Raw genomic sequence first — 16,922 nt, 5'->3', positions numbered from 1 at the left:
GTGTGGAGGCATGGGGCTGCCCCAGGAACGCCTTCCCCTGAACCCTTCCTCCCCCTGGGGCAGCGGGGAAAGCACCAGTGCCAGGTTCCTTCTGATGGAGCCCTTTCTCCACTGACCACCTTTCCTCCCCTCTTTGCCTTCATCTCCTGTGGCTTCGCTTTACAGTGACTCAGAGAAACCTCTGCTGGATTCTCTACAAGGTCCGAGGGAAACAGAGTGTTCTTGTGCACCAAGTTATTCTCCTTATGCACGTGAACTGTGGTTGTTGGCTGCAGACTGACAGCCCTGCCCTTGGCGACGTGATTCCTTCCATGTTAGAGGAGGGAAAGGTCAACAGCAACCACCAAGAACAGAGCCAAGGTCTCCGCAGGACCCATCACTGCACCATCTTTGCTGAACCATCTTTGCCACCAGTGCGCTAAGCGTCCCCTTGGGGTCAGCCCTTCAGCACTCTTACAATTACCACTGAGTCCCGGCCGGATAAGGGCTTGGATGGGGCCCTGCCAAGGCAGCACTTAGTCACAGGGTGCAAAGAGATGGTGCCTCGCTGCTCATCCTGGATGGAGAAGCTTCCAGGTGAGCTGTGTTGCCAAGTGGCAGGTACTTCCCAGCTCAGCCCCATGCCCCTCACCTCCCCAGGCTCTAGCAAAGAGCCTACACAGTCCAAAACACATCTGCTTAGGGTATGACAGACTGCTAGCCTCTCTTGGAAGCTGACTGATTCTGCTGATTCAGGCTGTCTAATGGGCTTCCCAGCCCTGCAAGGCAGGCAATCCATGGACAAAGAAGGAGAGAGAGCATGTGATGCCGTGACCAAAATAATTAGAGACCTGATGGAAATCCCTGACAAAACGCAGGGCTTGATTAATGGACAACCCAAAACAAGTCATGTAACTGTTTCAAACCAACAACAGTTGCTGTGGGTTTACAGACACAGGTCTTGTCAAGCTAACTTGGTATCTTCTTCCATAAGATCTCCAACTCAGCCATTGAAGGAAAGATCTTAATCCAGCGACACAGTCCTGTAGGGGGTCTGCATCCATATCACAACCTTTATCAAGAAACTAGAGTGGCATCAAACCCGGATGGCATTCAATAAATTGAGAAAATTGACAAAATATAATGGCATATAGAGTCAGATAAAATAGAGGGTCAAAACAATTTATCAGTTTTATCAATAACTGGCAAGAAATCTTCAGATCTGCAGTAAGATGCCAGTAAGGATTTATGGGTCACACACCTACAGAATGCGTGGGCCACAGATTGCTAGAGAGCAGGGCATGAGAGTCTTTTGAGGAGAGGCACCTGCACGGTCTAAAGGCTAACCTGGTACTCAGGTGTACAGAGACAGACAGAAATACATGTACCACCTCCAGTAGGAACGTCCATACTTGGAGGAAGATACTGGAGCTCAGAGAGAATAACGATCATCTGCTCTACAGCAGATTCCAGGATTTGCTTCACATATGACTGAAGGATGACTTCATCCCAGGGAATTAAACCCAAAAATGTGGTAGTTGAGAGAACTTTCAGCCAGCAAGTAAGGAACAGCAACGGTTGGAAAGCTGAAACTCAGCATGTTCAGTGTCCGAGGGGGACAAACATAACCAGGAATCTAATTCACCATTCAACTTTCAAGAGGTTACAATGGATTTACTACTGTTAGAAATTACTTTTGGGAAGCTGTGTGGCTCCTGCTATGCAGGAAGAAAGACTGGCTGATCACAGTGATACAAATACATCAGGTTGAGAAAGTGCTCCTCTGCCTGGACCTAGAAATAGGTTCCCTGGTGAAAAAGCACGGTGAATTTGGGTACCCACAGCCAGACCATGAACCTCAGCACTGCAGCGGGCAGGCAGCATGTCTATGAGCCACCTGTAGCTAAGCTCATGCCTAACCCCATAGGGAAAGGACATCTGGACACATTTCCTGAGCAGGAACATCTGAATTTTGTCTTATTTTTTCGGTCACCTCTACCTCACGGCTGTTATTTGGGTCCAGTTTTCTCCTCCATAGGAGGAATTTTCAACCCTCATCTCCTATGAGATAGCCCCATGCAGTTTCTTGGCCCGGAGAGGAAAGGTACGCTCTGTTTCTTCATCACCTGACATACTGCAGCTACAAAAAATGCTTTGGGCTGCGGAGAAGCGAGTGCGACTGTCCTCAGCAGCTGTGCAACCACAGGAATAGGGACATGGAAGGCCTGACTACCAGAGCCTACCATAAACATTTTAAACAGTTGTTACATAAAAGAGGACACCAAAGCTTGCCTGAAGGATCTCTCCTCCAATACATCAGCATTTGCTCTCCAGCAGCAAGTAAAGAACAAGCTACCTGCACAGACCATGCCTCCCTGAGACAGCCCCACACAGCACACCATAGGCAAAGATCATAAAACATTCTTGCTGCCCAAGGAGCCATGGGGCGTATCAGGATAGGATGAGGCAATTGCACGTGATCAAACAGACTTTGTCCAACCTCTTTTATACTTAACCTGCTGCACGAGAAAACTCACCTTGAAGCCCAGCCCCCATGAGGGGAGCTTTCAAGTCACCCAGCAGGTGAGTTTGCAAACCCAGTCTGAGATTGGCAGTTTTTCCACAAACCTGCAGCCTTGACGGTGTTCTTTGCAACCACGAAGAACACGGAGCCCTGATTTTTACTCCTACAGCACAATCATTCTCTGCTTCCCAGCCCAAAGGCCTTCTATAACATCCTTGTAACACCCAGGTAAATTCCTGTAACACCTGTGACACAAAGCAGCCCGATGGCCTAGCACTGGGATGTGCCAGGGGAGGGTTTACAGCATAACTCACCTTGGAGCCCAGCAAACTCATGCTGATAAAGCCTTTATGCTGTACCAATCTCCTGTGCTTCAATAAAGCTGCATGTAAAAAGGTTCTAGACACTCCTAAGATGCTAAGAACCTCTCTGCCAGGCAGCCTTATTTACCTGCCAAGGAAAAGAACTGGTGTAACACAGATCTGCCATGTTCCTTTCACCCCTTCTTTCCAGCAGCAATGCCTCTCAATACCATGCACAGAACGTGTTCCCTATTGGATCAGCTAAGGGCAATGCACACTGCAGACACAGTAGACAGTAAAAACCCAGTAACCCTTCTCACCCAAAGAATCCATTCCCAAGCATGTTAACTGATGTCCACTACATTGGTATTTACCACAATCCTTTATTTACATTTGAATGTGTTAAAAAAAATATAGATGCCAATTATTAAATAACTTCAGGAGAACGTCAAGAGCGCAGGTCTGGCCTGTAAAGAGGACAAGGACAGTGAGGGAAGTGGCTGGAACTGAAACTGCATGGAGCCAGCAAAGGCCTCCTAACCACCAGTGAAGGAACACTGAAACAAAGGAGAATAAACAGGTCCAAATCATAGAACCACAGAATAGTTTGGGTTGAAAGGGACCTTAAAGATCATCTAGTTCCAACTCCCTGCCATGGGCAGGGAGGGCTGGGACACTTCCCACCAGACCAGGTTGCTGCAAGCCCCATCCAACCTGGCCTTGAACACTTCCAGGGATAGGGCATCCACAGTTTCTCCAGGTAGCCTGTTCCAGTGCCTCACCACCCCTCAGAGAGAATTTCTTCCTTGTAGCTAATCTAAATCTACCCTGTTGTAGTTTAAAGCCATTACTTCTTGTCCTATTGCTATGCTCCCCAGTGAAGAGTCCCTTTCCATGAGGAATGCTTGATGGCCATCTGTAATGTCGTACAACAGCAGCAGGACTGCGTGGTGGCACTGAAGCGAGCACTGCCTGCTGCATGCACCAGGTCATGCCAAACCTGTCTACAAGACCTAGGGAACCAGGGAGTCTTTCTGGGTCTCCATTCCAGTCTACTTAAAACCAACAGCAGTGTTTGTTTCACCGGGCTGATTTTAAAGGATCTTGACAAATAACTGATTTAGCTGTCTGAAGCTGGGTGAGACAAAACCCATTCTTGCCCAGAGGCCACTGACAGGCAGCAGCATACACAAAGGCAGCTCCCAAGACCTGGTTAGGAAGTAAGCACGGTGGCACCAGCCGCACACCCACACCTTCCAGTCTCAAGGATGTTGACCACAGATCACGTACAAAGGCTCCAAAGATCAACGGGTCTGGATCTAAGGATCCCACTCATGAGCACAGGTCTCTTCATCTGCAAGAAAGCCTGCTTAACAAGGTTGTGCCTATCTTCAAAAGCCTATAAATGCCACCAGAAGTACCAGGAAAATGAAAGAATGATTACATTCCCTATTGTCACTTCATCAAATAGGAGAAATATCTGAAGCACTGCAGATCTGAAAGACTTAACCCCGGCAACAGGGATGCATTTTCACAGGTAATTCCAGACACCTTTGGCAATTGTTTAACAAAAAGTCAAAAATTTTGCAGTTACTTTTTCAGCGCCTGCCTGCTGAAATTTGGAAAATCAGCAACCAAAAGCTAATACAGCAGATTTTTGACAAGCTGCAGCCTGACATATTGAAATCTGGTCAGACTTGCTAAAATGCTCATGTTGTTTTTTTATTTTTTTTCTATTTTTTGTGTGTGTGTGTTTTTGTTGGTGTTTTTTTTTTTTTATTAACAGTGAAGTGGGCAAACAAATGTAAACAGAATACTGTACTGAGCTCAGTCTTGTAGCTACTGATTTAAACAAAACGAAGCCTGGGCCATAGTAAATGCTGGAAACATCTCCCTTTGTAATGACAGTGGTATCTTCCTGAATTAAGGTAAAGCGATGCAAAATGATAATCCCTTGGCCCTCCAGTGGTAACTGTCCTATGGCTGTAGTGAGCAAGAAGGCTCAAGTCTTCTCTTCCCCCAGCACTTCTTTTCTTGATCTTTGCTTGCACCAAACATGGACGCTCTACTTTCTGTAGAATTAGGAGAGTTCACCAAACTGCAGGTCAAAGTGAACCCCCTAATCCCTGCAAGTTGCCTGAGTAATACCAGCTGCATTCCTGTTGCAGGTCTCTTTTCATCCACTGGTTTCTAAAGCTGAGGCTCCAAGGCAGTCTAACCCCACCCAAGGCAGGGCTGCCATGACCCCATCTTCCCTCAGACAGCAGCCACAAAATCCTGTCCCTCTAATGCTGCCTTTGGTCTTTATGTAGCCTGAAGGGAAACAGCATCAGGGAGTTGAGCTGGTAAAAATTCTATTAGAATTATATTAGAGGTGTGTTTTCGGCTGGTTTCAGTGTCAGTGAGATGAGCCAACTTTATGCAGACTCAGATGAATGTGAAAACAAGCCAAGAGAAAAGTAAGAAACATGGCAGCCCATGTTTCACTTGCACTGGATGCCTCAGAAGACAGACTTACCACATTTCTGTTCCATTGCTTTACATTTCCCCACACTGGGAGATCACAACTGGCAGCTTGGGTTTGTTATTTGGACCTGTAGGCACATTCTGGGAACAAACAAACATAGAATGTTACACCTTATGAAAAAAGCAAACCCAGTGAGTGACAGGTAATTGAAGACTGGCTAAGAGGCATCTGTGCAACACCAGGAACATGGAAACTTAGAGCTCTGGGCAGCATATAAGCACCTTCACGTATCTTGGCAATGAACAATCCAGTGAACATTCTCGTACACCAGTTTGGCATACAGACCAGACCCTGATCCTTTGCATGGATAAGATGTAAGAGAGCAAAAACTGGGGAGCTCCTCATGAGATACAACAGAGAAGATATCACTTAGATGTCACTTAGGGCTGCTCTGGTTTATGTACCTTTAAAGTTACCAATTAGAGCTGCAACAAGCAAAGTAAACTGATATTCGTACAGAAGGGGAATCCAAACAACAGATAGTCACAAGGCATCCCCTATTCTGAACCCCTTGTTCATGAAAGAGCAGCCAAGTCCAGGAGAACTTCTTAGTTAATTCCTTTAGTTTCCCACTCCCTGCAGTGATGTACATCCTATCAGCACAGACCACAACCCTTCTTCCATCAGTGCTTTTAGTGAAAAATGTTAGCAACAAAGGGCTAGCAACCGTATCATGCTGCATAGTTCCTTGCACGGGACCTTTTCTCAATACCTAACAGCTGGCAGCTCTGTGTTTGTCCCACTTTTTGGATTCTTTGATGGCCCTTGCACACAGTTCCCCACGCAAAGCAGGAGTGTACCATGAAGTCACTGTCAGCTGTATCGTATAAAACACTGTTTGTTAAGTCCACTCACCATCCTGCCATGACACCCAGTCGTGGTGTATTCCATACAGGGTAACCACCATGTCTGAACATATTTATCTAGAGCTCCTGGAAGCCCATCAGAAGACTTAACTTTTCTTATTACATATGCTGATCACAGATCAGCAGAACTGATGATTTAGTATCCATTGAACAATCCTAGGCAATGGCACAGAAGTGATCTGCTTTACTCTCTTGTCTGAGTTGCTGATGGAACAGCTTTTCAATTTAGCTTCCTGAACAAATGCAAAGCACTGCAAATAAAGCCACAAGAATAAAATCCCCACTCAAAGACTAACCAGCAACAACGGGATCACAGCATTTCTAAAGTCAATCTAAATGACAGACTTTGTCACAACAGTTTCCTATTATCTTATTAACGATGACAACCAGTAACACCAGTTACCATCACTGGTATTCCCTGGTAACCGTTAAACAGACAGCAGGAGAGAACAGAAAAACCCTTGTTGCTCTCCCACGTGACTTTCCAACACAGACATTCACAGAGAATAAAGGCAAATTCAACTTACTTCAATTTTTCTCATTACCAACAGTCCATCAACGATTTTACCTAGAATGAGAAAATGGATCCACTTCAATATGGCCTGTTTCCACCTTTGCTGCCCTCCCCAACATGTATATGATTTTTTTTTCCTCTCCAGAAAGCACTATGCAGCGTATAGTAATTGGGCACTTCACGGTTTGCTACTGATCTCTAAACTGATGAAAGAAACAATCCCTCTTAAAACATTTGCCACATTCAGAACACATGCGTGTTTTCCCCTCACACTGGTGGCATGTGTAGAAAACTAGATTTTGAGACTTACCTCCACCAGTTGTAGTAAAATACAGCTTGAGCTGTACAACCATCAGCACATGTATCAACTCCATCAACACACTATGTGTAACGATGCAAAAATGGCAGAGAATAATATCAAGAGTTACTCAAGAATTAGAGGAAGTAGTAAACAGGACAAGAGCTTAACATCTGGCCTTGAAACCCTACAGCTCAAGAGGAAGTACATGGAAATGTAACTCCCCAGAACCACATTTGTTCTACAAACTCAGCTCAAAGCTCCACTCTCCGACAGTGGAGAAGAAAGGTAACCCTTCACCCATCTGCACTGGCATGAGGACTTATGTAGTAACATAATACACTGATCAAAGAACTGAATCTGGATGAAAGCTGTGAAAAAATGTTTCATTTCACCAGCGGTCCATCTCAGTATCTGGCTGCACAAATACCTCTGCTGGCACAAATGATGGGGAAGGAACAAGCAGTCCATGGCTGTTCATTTCAGCAGCTGTGCCACAGAGTGCATCCACGAGCCAGTATACCAGGCCTGCGTGACAGATACTCACCGAACACAACGTGTTTCCCATCCAACCAGTCACATTTGGAGCACGTAATGAAAAACTGACAGCCATTAGTACTTGGACCACTGTTTGCCTGGGGGTTGAGAATGTCAGAATACAAAATTAGGACTTCCCAAAGCTGAAGGCAAAGATATCGCATATAAGAAAGAGCTGTTGCTTAAGAACTAACCTAGGTTTTTTATTTTTATTTTTTTTTTTTAAGTTTATTGCTATACAAACCAAAGAAAACAAGACATTTATTTGCAGGAGAGTACCCTGTGCTTGGACACAGTGTACTACCAAGTCAGTCCTGCCAGTGTGTGCAAGAGCCACGTCAACTTCTTCTTATGATAATTCTACAAAGGCACCTTCAGCACAAGACTGTGCCGAAACCTGGGCTCCAGAGCATGTTCCTGAAAAAGGGCTGAACTTTTTGGTGATGAGTACTTACTGGCTGCAGTATTATCCTGGGGAAAACTGAAAGCCAGAAACCAGGACAGAAAAAAAAGAAGCTGATTTCTGCTATTTGGAAGTTTGCCTAAGAAGAAAAAAGGTGCCTGTTATGATGGTCAGGATCAGAAAGCTAATGATCATGCCAACACAGGGTTCACAGGAATGGCATGATGCACTGAGTAATTCAGAGCTGAATGCAACACCCAGAGCATTTGGTCTCTCCTACGAAAACATCTCTGCAACACTCAAGTCCATCTCAATTTTTCCAAATCTCTTTTGCCAATCAGGAGACACTAAGGCACGTTTTTGTGCTGACAAGTGAATTGTGCAAGTCCTGCACCTAGCAGGGCTACAGGGCTGTAGCAGGGCTACACAGGACACAGTCACACTGGATCTTTTCCTTAGTGCCAATCTAAGGCTAATCCCTTTGGCTGTGATGGACCTTGGTTTGGCCCAGCAGAACAACTCCAGAGCCATGCTGCTTTAACACAAAGCTGGCAATACCAGCATGGCATCCCTTCTCACATACTGTGGTACACTGCCTGCTTAGCTGTGTTGTGACAGATCTGTTTGGACCATATTTTGAACAGGGTGAATATCAAATCCAAATGGTAAATGTCCAAAACAAGTAATTTTAAGGACAAGACAGCTAGAAGAGTGGAGGGAAAAGCAGTTGTAGTCAGGAACATTTGGTTCTGGCCCCACTTGCTTTCTACTCCCAGAAAACAGTGTATTGTTCCTACCAGACAACATGCAATGGTTGCAGTTTTCCTACAGCGTTGAACAGGAAGCATATGTTCTGAAAGATACCATGGTAACACTGTTATGGCTTTGAAACTCCCAAATCTCTCTGTTTCATCCTTGCTAAGGTCAGTGTTTAATAAAAGTATCGGGGAAGAAAAAAAAACAGCACTTGCCACTGTTCAAAAACGTCAATAATCAAGCTATTCTGAAAGCTGATCAAACAAAGCCTGCCCCTGAACTCCAACAGGTAAGGAAAAAGGATGCTGCAGGATCAGGACTTCAGTGTTACTCGACACATTAACCCATGAGTAACCTGACTGGTACTTACAAAGCTGGTCTTTCAGACCTTATATCCAGTGATAGAGATTTCTGCTGTCTGGCAAACATTTTATACATTTAGGAAAAGCATAGAGAGAAAGTAACAAAAGCTTTTAAATCTTAATTTTATACTTACCATAGAAAGCAGACCAGGAGCAGAGTGTTTCAGCTTGAAGTTTTCGTCTGCAAAAGGACCTCTATATATACTGGCTACTCCAGTGCCATCTCCCTGCATCAGAGAGGGATTAGTCAGCTACAGCATTTGTTCTGTAGCACGAATTTCAAATAACCAAGCAAAAGCAGTGTTAAACTCAGCCCAAAATGGATGCTGTACTGCCATTTATATACAACAGTGATGAACATGTTCAGATGTTTCATTTCTGAAGAGAAACTGTGACTGGATTCTAACTACACAGTACATCATTTGTCATCAATATGCTGGCAGAAACCCAAAGAGATATAAGGATTAAGTCCAAGCCTTTCAGTGCAATGAAGTCATAGATTGCTTGGTATGGAACCACCTGGTCTTAACAGGCACTCCAGGGAAAAGGGAGGGGAGGAAGTATTGGCTGGTAGAACAAGGAAAGCAGAAGTGGAAGTGGAAGAAACTGGCTGATGTCACGCTTATTTCACCTTACTTTCTGTGACTCTGCTGAAAATAGGGAAGTGCCCCCTTTGTTCAGTTTTTAGCAGCTACTGTCTGCAAAGTCACAAGCAAGGGCAGTTTCTAAAGTACAGAGCTTCTCATTTTTGCTGTACTTTCTACCAAGTTGAGGTATCTTGTACTTAACTACAAGTGCTTGCTCTCAGTCCTCAACATATTTATAAATCAAAGCAGCATGGCCTGTAACTGCTGCAGATTGCAAGCTTTGACTGCTCATGAGGTTATGACTTTGCACAAGCCTGACAGACAACTCATAGAGATATAGCTTGTGGGATCACTGAAAGGCCGCCCTGACTTCTGGTCCAACCCTACAGAGAAATTCCTGTACAGTGCCAGCAGAGACTCTTCAGTAAAATGGCCTTAAAATGGTGCATTGAGGAACCCTTCAGAGAAAGCTGTGGAAGCAATGCAACCAGATACCTCTGGCATGGTCAGTTAAATTTACTATTCTGACTGTAATTTCCCTTTCTGCGTTGATATTCTGCTTGCTTTAGCCCCATTTATTCTGGCTTGATGTACTCTGTCTCCCTGTATTGCCTTTCTACCTAACATATACTTTCTTTATTAGGCCAGACTTAATAGGAAAATAAGTGCTAATAATATAAGAGGCACAGCTCCGCATCTTTTGATGTGCTTGCCTAGTCCTTGCTCCTTTTCCTGCAGCATCACAACTGGGGACTGCCTAAATACCTGGTGTGGCTAAGCTGCCCCCTGTACAGTTAGTTCTCTCAATGACTTTCACACAGCCACGTTTTGCATTTAAAAAAATAATAATAATCTTTTACCACACCCTTCAGATTTCAAATAGTTCCAGAAATGAAGTAACTACTGGGTCTTAGGACAGTGAAGACTCAGTGGTCTTACAGCCTCGCCTAAATACCCTGCTTTTCCCCCCATGGTAACACTGCAGGCACAAATACTCTCTGCTATTTTTAGACAATTCACTAGCAAAAAAGTTAGGTTTGATTTAAACTCTCTTGCATTAGACACTCTGTTCCTGTACTAGGGTATTGTCTTCACAAAGACATTGGAAATCCACAGGCTCTCTTCCTGGGCAGACAGGAGAAAGGAGGACAGCAGGATAAAAAAAAATAAAAATATCTCTGCAAGTTTAAAAAGCCTCTAGCTATACTGCCATTCTATTTTACAGAAGAAATATTATGGGGAAGGAGAAGATATTTTCACCCAAGACTACAGAGTTGTTTTCAAGTACATTACTATCTGTTGCAGTAAGTTGGTAGCAATGCTGTGAGGAAGCCTCCAGTTACCACCGGATGCCTCAAAACAGAGAGGGAGATACCACGAATCAGCATGGACCCTGGAAAAGAGTTGCATATGCACCATGTAGGAAAAAATACATAAGCAATATAGCAATACATACGTTTACAAAGTCACCTCCTTGGATCATGAAATCCTTTATTACCCTAGAAAAGTAAAATGATACTTAGTAGAAAAATGCCTCAAACAGCTTAATATGCATTAAAAAGAAGTTATGTCTTACAACACAGAGAAAGTCATCAGGGTCTATGAATGTTACAGTCTACAACCAACAGTGAATATTAACTACTGGTTGGTATCAGGTAATTTGGGTCTGTATCGGAGGAATGGGAGGGGTGTGCAGGGGTGGTAGCTCCTGGTGAAAAGAGACTGGAAGCTGCCCCCCATGACATATAAAGCCAGTTCCAGATGGCTCCAAAAGGGATTTGTCACTTGTCAAAGCCAACCCAACAAGCAATGTTGTTTGTGCTTCCATAATAACAAATTTAAGAAAATAAAAAGACACTAATTGGCAGCTGTGAGAGAAAAGTCAGAAAATGTGAGAGAAGAAAACCTGCAGACACCAAGGTCAGTGCAGGAGGTGCTTCGGGCATGCAGCACAAGTTCCCCTGCAGCCTGCAGAGAGGCCCCTGGTGCAGCAGGCTGTCCCCCTGCAGCCCATGGGTCTCCACATGGAGCAGATCTCCATGCTGCAGCCCGTGGAGGAGCCCCTGGTGGAGCAGGTGGATGTGGGGGGTGCTGCTGCCTGTGGGGAACCCACAATGGAGTAGCTCTTGAAGAGCTGCTGCCTGTGAACAGCCCCCACAGGATCAGTTTGGGAAGGATGGCATAGTGTGGGAGGGACCCCACGCTGTAGGCAGGGCGGAGAGTGACTGTGGAGGAGCAGCACAAGGTGCTCCACTGACCACAACCCCCATTCCCTGTTCCTTGCACCGCTTAGGAGGAAGTACAACAGAGACTGAAGTTGAACCAGGGAAGAAGGGTGGGGATAGTGTTTTTAGTTTGCTTTTAGTTCTCACTATTGTACTTTGATATTAATTGGCAAAAAAATACATTAATCTTCCCAAAGCCAAGTCTGTTTTGCCCATGATGTTAATTGTGAACCACTTCACCGTCCTTATCTCAATTGGGAGCTGTTTTATTGCATCTTCTCCCCACCATCTTGCTGAGTAGTGGGAGAGCAGCTTGGTGGGCACCCAGCCAATGCCAATCCACCACAGGGACCATTGCTGTTCAACAAGAGACACAGATACATAACAGATACAAGGAAATGATCTCTCATCTGGCAGACCAGGAATGGAGAAACCCTCTGCAGTGACCTGTGGTATGCATTTGACAGCGTCCCCAAATCCTCCAGAGGAACAGTATTAGCCATGACCACCTACAAATGCCTCCTACACCAATAATGCCCTTGGGACAGGTCTGAAAATCACGCTTAACTCATACTTCTATTTAAACTTCTAAGCAAAAGCAGAAGTACCTGTGGAAAGTGCTTCCTTTATAACCTATAGGAACACCATCTTTCCTGCAAGGAAATAAAAAGGAAAATTGTTACCACTTACTGGGTATCCCAACACGAAACCCTCCCAGGAGTTTAGAGTCCTGAATGGTTGTCCTGTACATTAGGAACAACCTTGATATACAACCCACCTCCAGCAGTGCCTGCTGGGTCCTAACATGCAGTGATGCTATCAGAGACCAAGGGAAACCCTGAATGGGCTCTGCACATTAAATGACATGGTTGCTTATGACACCCATCTCAAAATCTTAACAGCATACCGTTGTAATTTGCAGCACATACAGGTGGGATTTGCAGGCAATGTACTTTTAGAGCAACTGGAGTATGACCAAAGTCAAGCCCAAAGGGGAAAGTGCACCATCTCTGTGACCAACCAAGCTAATCACTTTCAGCAGAGCAGATTTCTGCAAGTCTTTCATTTTATAGCAGCATAGTAAAGAAAGCTTCCCAGTGGGCCTTCTTTCTAGTCACCCAGCCCTGTTTTTCTGAGTATGCTACTTAAAAGAATATAACCCACGTACCTGAATTCACCTGTACAAAACTGCCTGGAAAAGAAAAAAAATACAGAAGACCAGAGGAATCATCAGTAACTGCTCATCACTTCCATTTCTAAACAGAGCTTTGCAGAGATATTGAGGTTTAGGTATTTAACACTGAGATTGTAAGAGACAGTGAATGTGGAGCAGGACAGCACGTTCCACAGGGGACAGGGCATAATCACTTTTCCGGAACTGGGAAATCCACGTGGTACATCCTGTAATCAATGACAGAGAATGGGGTGGCAAGGAGTTTTTACCATGATGTTAAGGCACTCTCTTTAGTAAACACAGTGAGCGTATCAGAAGCTCCACAGAGGGAGCAGAGAAGGACCAGAGCCCTTCACCTTCAAGCCAGAAAGGCTCCGCTGGGGGTTAGGATGCTGCATGGTCACGGACAGCTCTGTGTGGACAGAGAGCTGAAGCGGGTGCAGTGGCCCTGACAAGCCGTCACTAACACCACAACACCCCTGCACCGTGAAGCCTGTAGAGCCTGGCTCCAGGCCGGCAGCCCCGTGCCAAGCCTGCAGGCCCGCCGGCTGCTCCTCACCTGAAGTTCTCCGCAGTTTTGGGCACGACGTCGGCGAACAGCTCGATCTTCATGCGGCCGACCTCCTGCAGAGAGAGAGCGAGAGCAGCCCAGCTCAGCCACCCGCCGCGGGCCTGAAGACCCCGCCGCGCCCCACCGAGCCCCTCTCCCCGCCCCAGGCCCGCCGCCCGGCGCCACCTGCCCGCCGATGGTGACATCGAAGAACACCACGGGGTTGCTGGGGTTGGCCGCCAGCACCGCCATGGCGCCCGGAAGCGGCAGCGGGAGGCGGGGCCGCGCTCCCTCGGGCGGCCGGGCGGGACGGCAGGCGTCACCGCTACGTCACGGGGCTGATGGCAGAGCACGTCACACCGCCATGACGTCACAGCAGCACGTAGCGGCCACTCGTTGCAGTGCCACAGCGCGGCCTGACGTCACCGCCGCCCTGTCACGGCCCCAGCACAGAGGGGCTGGGGGTGCCCCGGCTCCATCTTGTCCTGGCCGCCCGCAGCAGGGTGCCCAGGCCCGTGCCCAGGCATCTGCAGAGGCTCTCTAAGGAGGAGACTCCACAGCCCCTCTGGGCAGCCCGTGCCAGGGCTGCGACACCCACACAGCACGGGAGGGCTCCCCGGTGCTCGGCTGGGACCGCCCGGGCTCTAGGTTGTCCCGTCGCCCCTTGTCCTGGCACCGGGCTCTGCCGAACAGGGCCTGGCTCCGTCCTCCGTGCACCCTTCAGGCCCACCAGGTCCTTCCCTGCCAAGCTGCTGTCCACTGGGTGTCCCCAGCATGTCCCGGCGCTGGGGTTGTTCCCAGATGCAGGCCCTTGAGCTTCTTCTCCTGGTTCAACTTCAGGAGGTTCCTGCGGCCCATTTCTCCAGCCTGCCCAGGTCCCTCTGGATGGCAGCACCACCTCCTGGTGTATCCGCTGCTCCCCTCAGTTCTGTGTCAGCTGCAAACTCTACCCCACCGTCCAGATAGTTAATGAGGACTGGGCACAGTATAGAGCCATGGGGTAAACCTCTAGCTACTTCACCTCCAACTAGACTTTTCACCACTTTGCCCTCCTCCTTGCCTCTCTTTGAAGACAGCAGTGACATTTGCTTTCCTCCACGCTTTGGGCACTCCTCCCAGTTGCCACAATTGATCAAGGATTATCAAGGGTGGTCTCTCAGTGCCATCTGCCACAGCCCTCCAACTCAACTTTGCACCACTGATCACCACCCTCTGGACCAAGACAGTTTTTAATGCACCTCACTGTCTGCCCATCCAGCCCATATGTCAGCAGCTTCCCTACAAGAATCCTATGGGAGACTGTATCATTGGCCATTCTGAAGCCCAGGAAGGCAATATCCACTGCTCTCCCCTCATCCATCAGGCTCGTCTTTTCATTGTAGGAGTTTATCAAGTTGATCAAGCATGACTTCTCCTTGGTGAACACATACCGATTACTCCTGATGGTTTTCTGGCTCTTCATGTTCCTAGAAATGGTTTTCAGGATATGCTGCTCCATCCCTTCTGCAAGGATCAAGGTAAGGCTGATCATCCTGTAGTTCCCTCTCCTCCTTGCATCAGGCATTCCCTCTTCCATCAGGCCATGTGGAATTTTCTATGTCCAATTTGCTGAAGTATTCCCTGACTTGATCCTGTTCTGCCAAGGGCACATCCTCCTTGCTCCAGCTTTCTCCCCCAGTCTCTGGGAGCTAGGACTCCTGAAGGCCAGCCCTGCTGAAAAAGACTGAGACAAAGCAGGTATTTGGTCTTCAGCCTTTTCCATCCTGTGTAACTCCATTCATTCAGCAGTGGGCCCCATTTTCCCTAGTCTTCCTTTTATCACCAATGTACTCATGGAAGCCCTTCTACTTGTCTTTGACATCCCTGGCCAGATTCAATTCCATCTGAGCTTTAGCTTTCCTAATTTCATCCCTGGGGGCGATGAAATTGCTTAGACAATGTTTTTATGTTCCACCATTGTGGAGGAATGGTTAAGTGAAGTAGGTCATGTGAATGTTGAGCAGCTAGGAGGTCGCGAGCTAACAAAGTATCGAACACAGCTCATATGAGTCTGAGAAAGTACGTAAAATCTGGGAGGTTTCAGGGAGGTTTCAGGGAGGTTTCAGGTACAAGGACATGATATCTGTTGGTGGTCTGGGAAAGTACTAACTGTGTTATTTCGGTTGATGGGAGTGAGAAACTAGCTGATAAAATAGAGAAATGTACTAACCAATCATGAGCTTAGCTTTTGCAATATGTATGAGCTAATTATATTGAATTAGATAAAAGACGACTGAGCTATCCAATAAATCGAAGTTCACTGATCACTCATATTGAGCGTCTGTGTCTTCCTTCCGTCGACAACAAATGTCCTCGCAACAAATGGCGCCCGAACAGGGACAAATCTGAATGGGAACAGGGACTAATCTGAACGGGAACAGGGACATGCAATACAGGAACAGGGACTTCGCTGGAGTTGAACCTGCGCTGGAATTGTACCTGCGAGCCACGGTTGGACGGAATACGAGGACCGGTCCTGCAACGCAGCTCAGGAGGTGAAAAGGATTATAAATTGCTGAATCCCTGCATCCGAGGTCTGAAAGGTGAATGGACAAGAAACCTGGAATCCCCACACCCGCAGCTCGGAAAGGGAGTCCTCGCACCCGGGATGAGCCTATAGAGGGTCCCGCCGGAAAGCGTCGCCGAGGTCTTTGCAAAGGCTGCAACGGTACCGACGTATATAAAGGTATGGAGAGACAAGCGGCGTATGATTTGCTCAAATGCTTTTTAGAAAAGCGGAGCACGCAGCTTATAGACTGCAAAAAGAATTTACCAGGATTATTAGCATATGGGGTAGCTAAGGGTTGTTTTATCAATCCTGATACAGTTTTTGAACAAACAGAGTGGCGTAAATTTGGGGACAAATTGTTTGATGAAAATAAGACTGCTAAAAAATTATTGAAGCCTTGGAGAGCAGTCACTAACGCCTTAGTTATACATCAGGCTGAGCAGAGAGTTGCTGCTACCGCTACAGAGCGACTGGGATTGCCGGGAAGTGCTGGAGCTGGGGATTGCCCACTGCCGCCTTCAGTGAGAACGATAACGCTGCCTCAGGGGGCTACGGGGCAATGGGAGCCTCCCCCCCTCCCCCTCAGTCACCGCCACGAGCAGCGCTGCACTCGGAGTTCCCCGGAATCGAACGGCAGCCGACCCTCACCGTGTGGCGAGTCGGCACAGAGCAGAGGGACGGACATCAGGACCCTGCAGCCTGTCTGACGTAACCATGGAAGCAGCGGCAGCTGTGCTGCTTCTCTCTGGTATTCTTTTTATAAGAGGTTT

The 16,922-nt window shown here is 47.0% G+C and overlaps 1 protein-coding gene across 3 annotated transcripts; it reads right to left on the bottom strand.

The window, feature by feature from the left end:
• Window positions 1-3,168: 3,168 nt before the first annotated feature.
• On the bottom strand, window positions 3,169-13,893 carry PPIH (peptidylprolyl isomerase H). Of its 3 annotated transcripts, none has more exons than XM_082777144.1 (10): window positions 13,791-13,893; window positions 13,614-13,678; window positions 13,049-13,072; window positions 12,489-12,533; window positions 11,112-11,154; window positions 9,203-9,295; window positions 7,558-7,645; window positions 6,726-6,766; window positions 5,324-5,412; window positions 3,169-3,362 (listed from the first exon to the last, which is right to left on the bottom strand). In XM_082777144.1, exons 1-9 carry the CDS (start codon window positions 13,854-13,856, stop codon window positions 5,344-5,346), a joined length of 534 nt encoding a protein of 177 aa, XP_082633270.1. In that variant the 5' UTR covers window positions 13,857-13,893; the 3' UTR covers window positions 3,169-3,362; window positions 5,324-5,343. The 3 variants fall into 3 exon arrangements, with proteins under 3 accessions (XP_082633270.1, XP_082633269.1, XP_082633271.1); XM_082777143.1 differs by having other exon boundaries at window positions 3,169-3,272; XM_082777145.1 differs by lacking the exon at window positions 3,169-3,362 and adding an exon at window positions 3,371-4,877.
• Between the last annotated feature and the right edge of the window lie 3,029 nt (window positions 13,894-16,922).

The sequence above is a fragment of the Aythya marila genome, assembly GCF_965140915.1.
Source record: "Aythya marila genome assembly, chromosome: 21".
Taxonomy (NCBI): domain Eukaryota; kingdom Metazoa; phylum Chordata; class Aves; order Anseriformes; family Anatidae; genus Aythya; species Aythya marila.
This window is presented reverse-complemented; position numbering and strand designations above follow the sequence as displayed.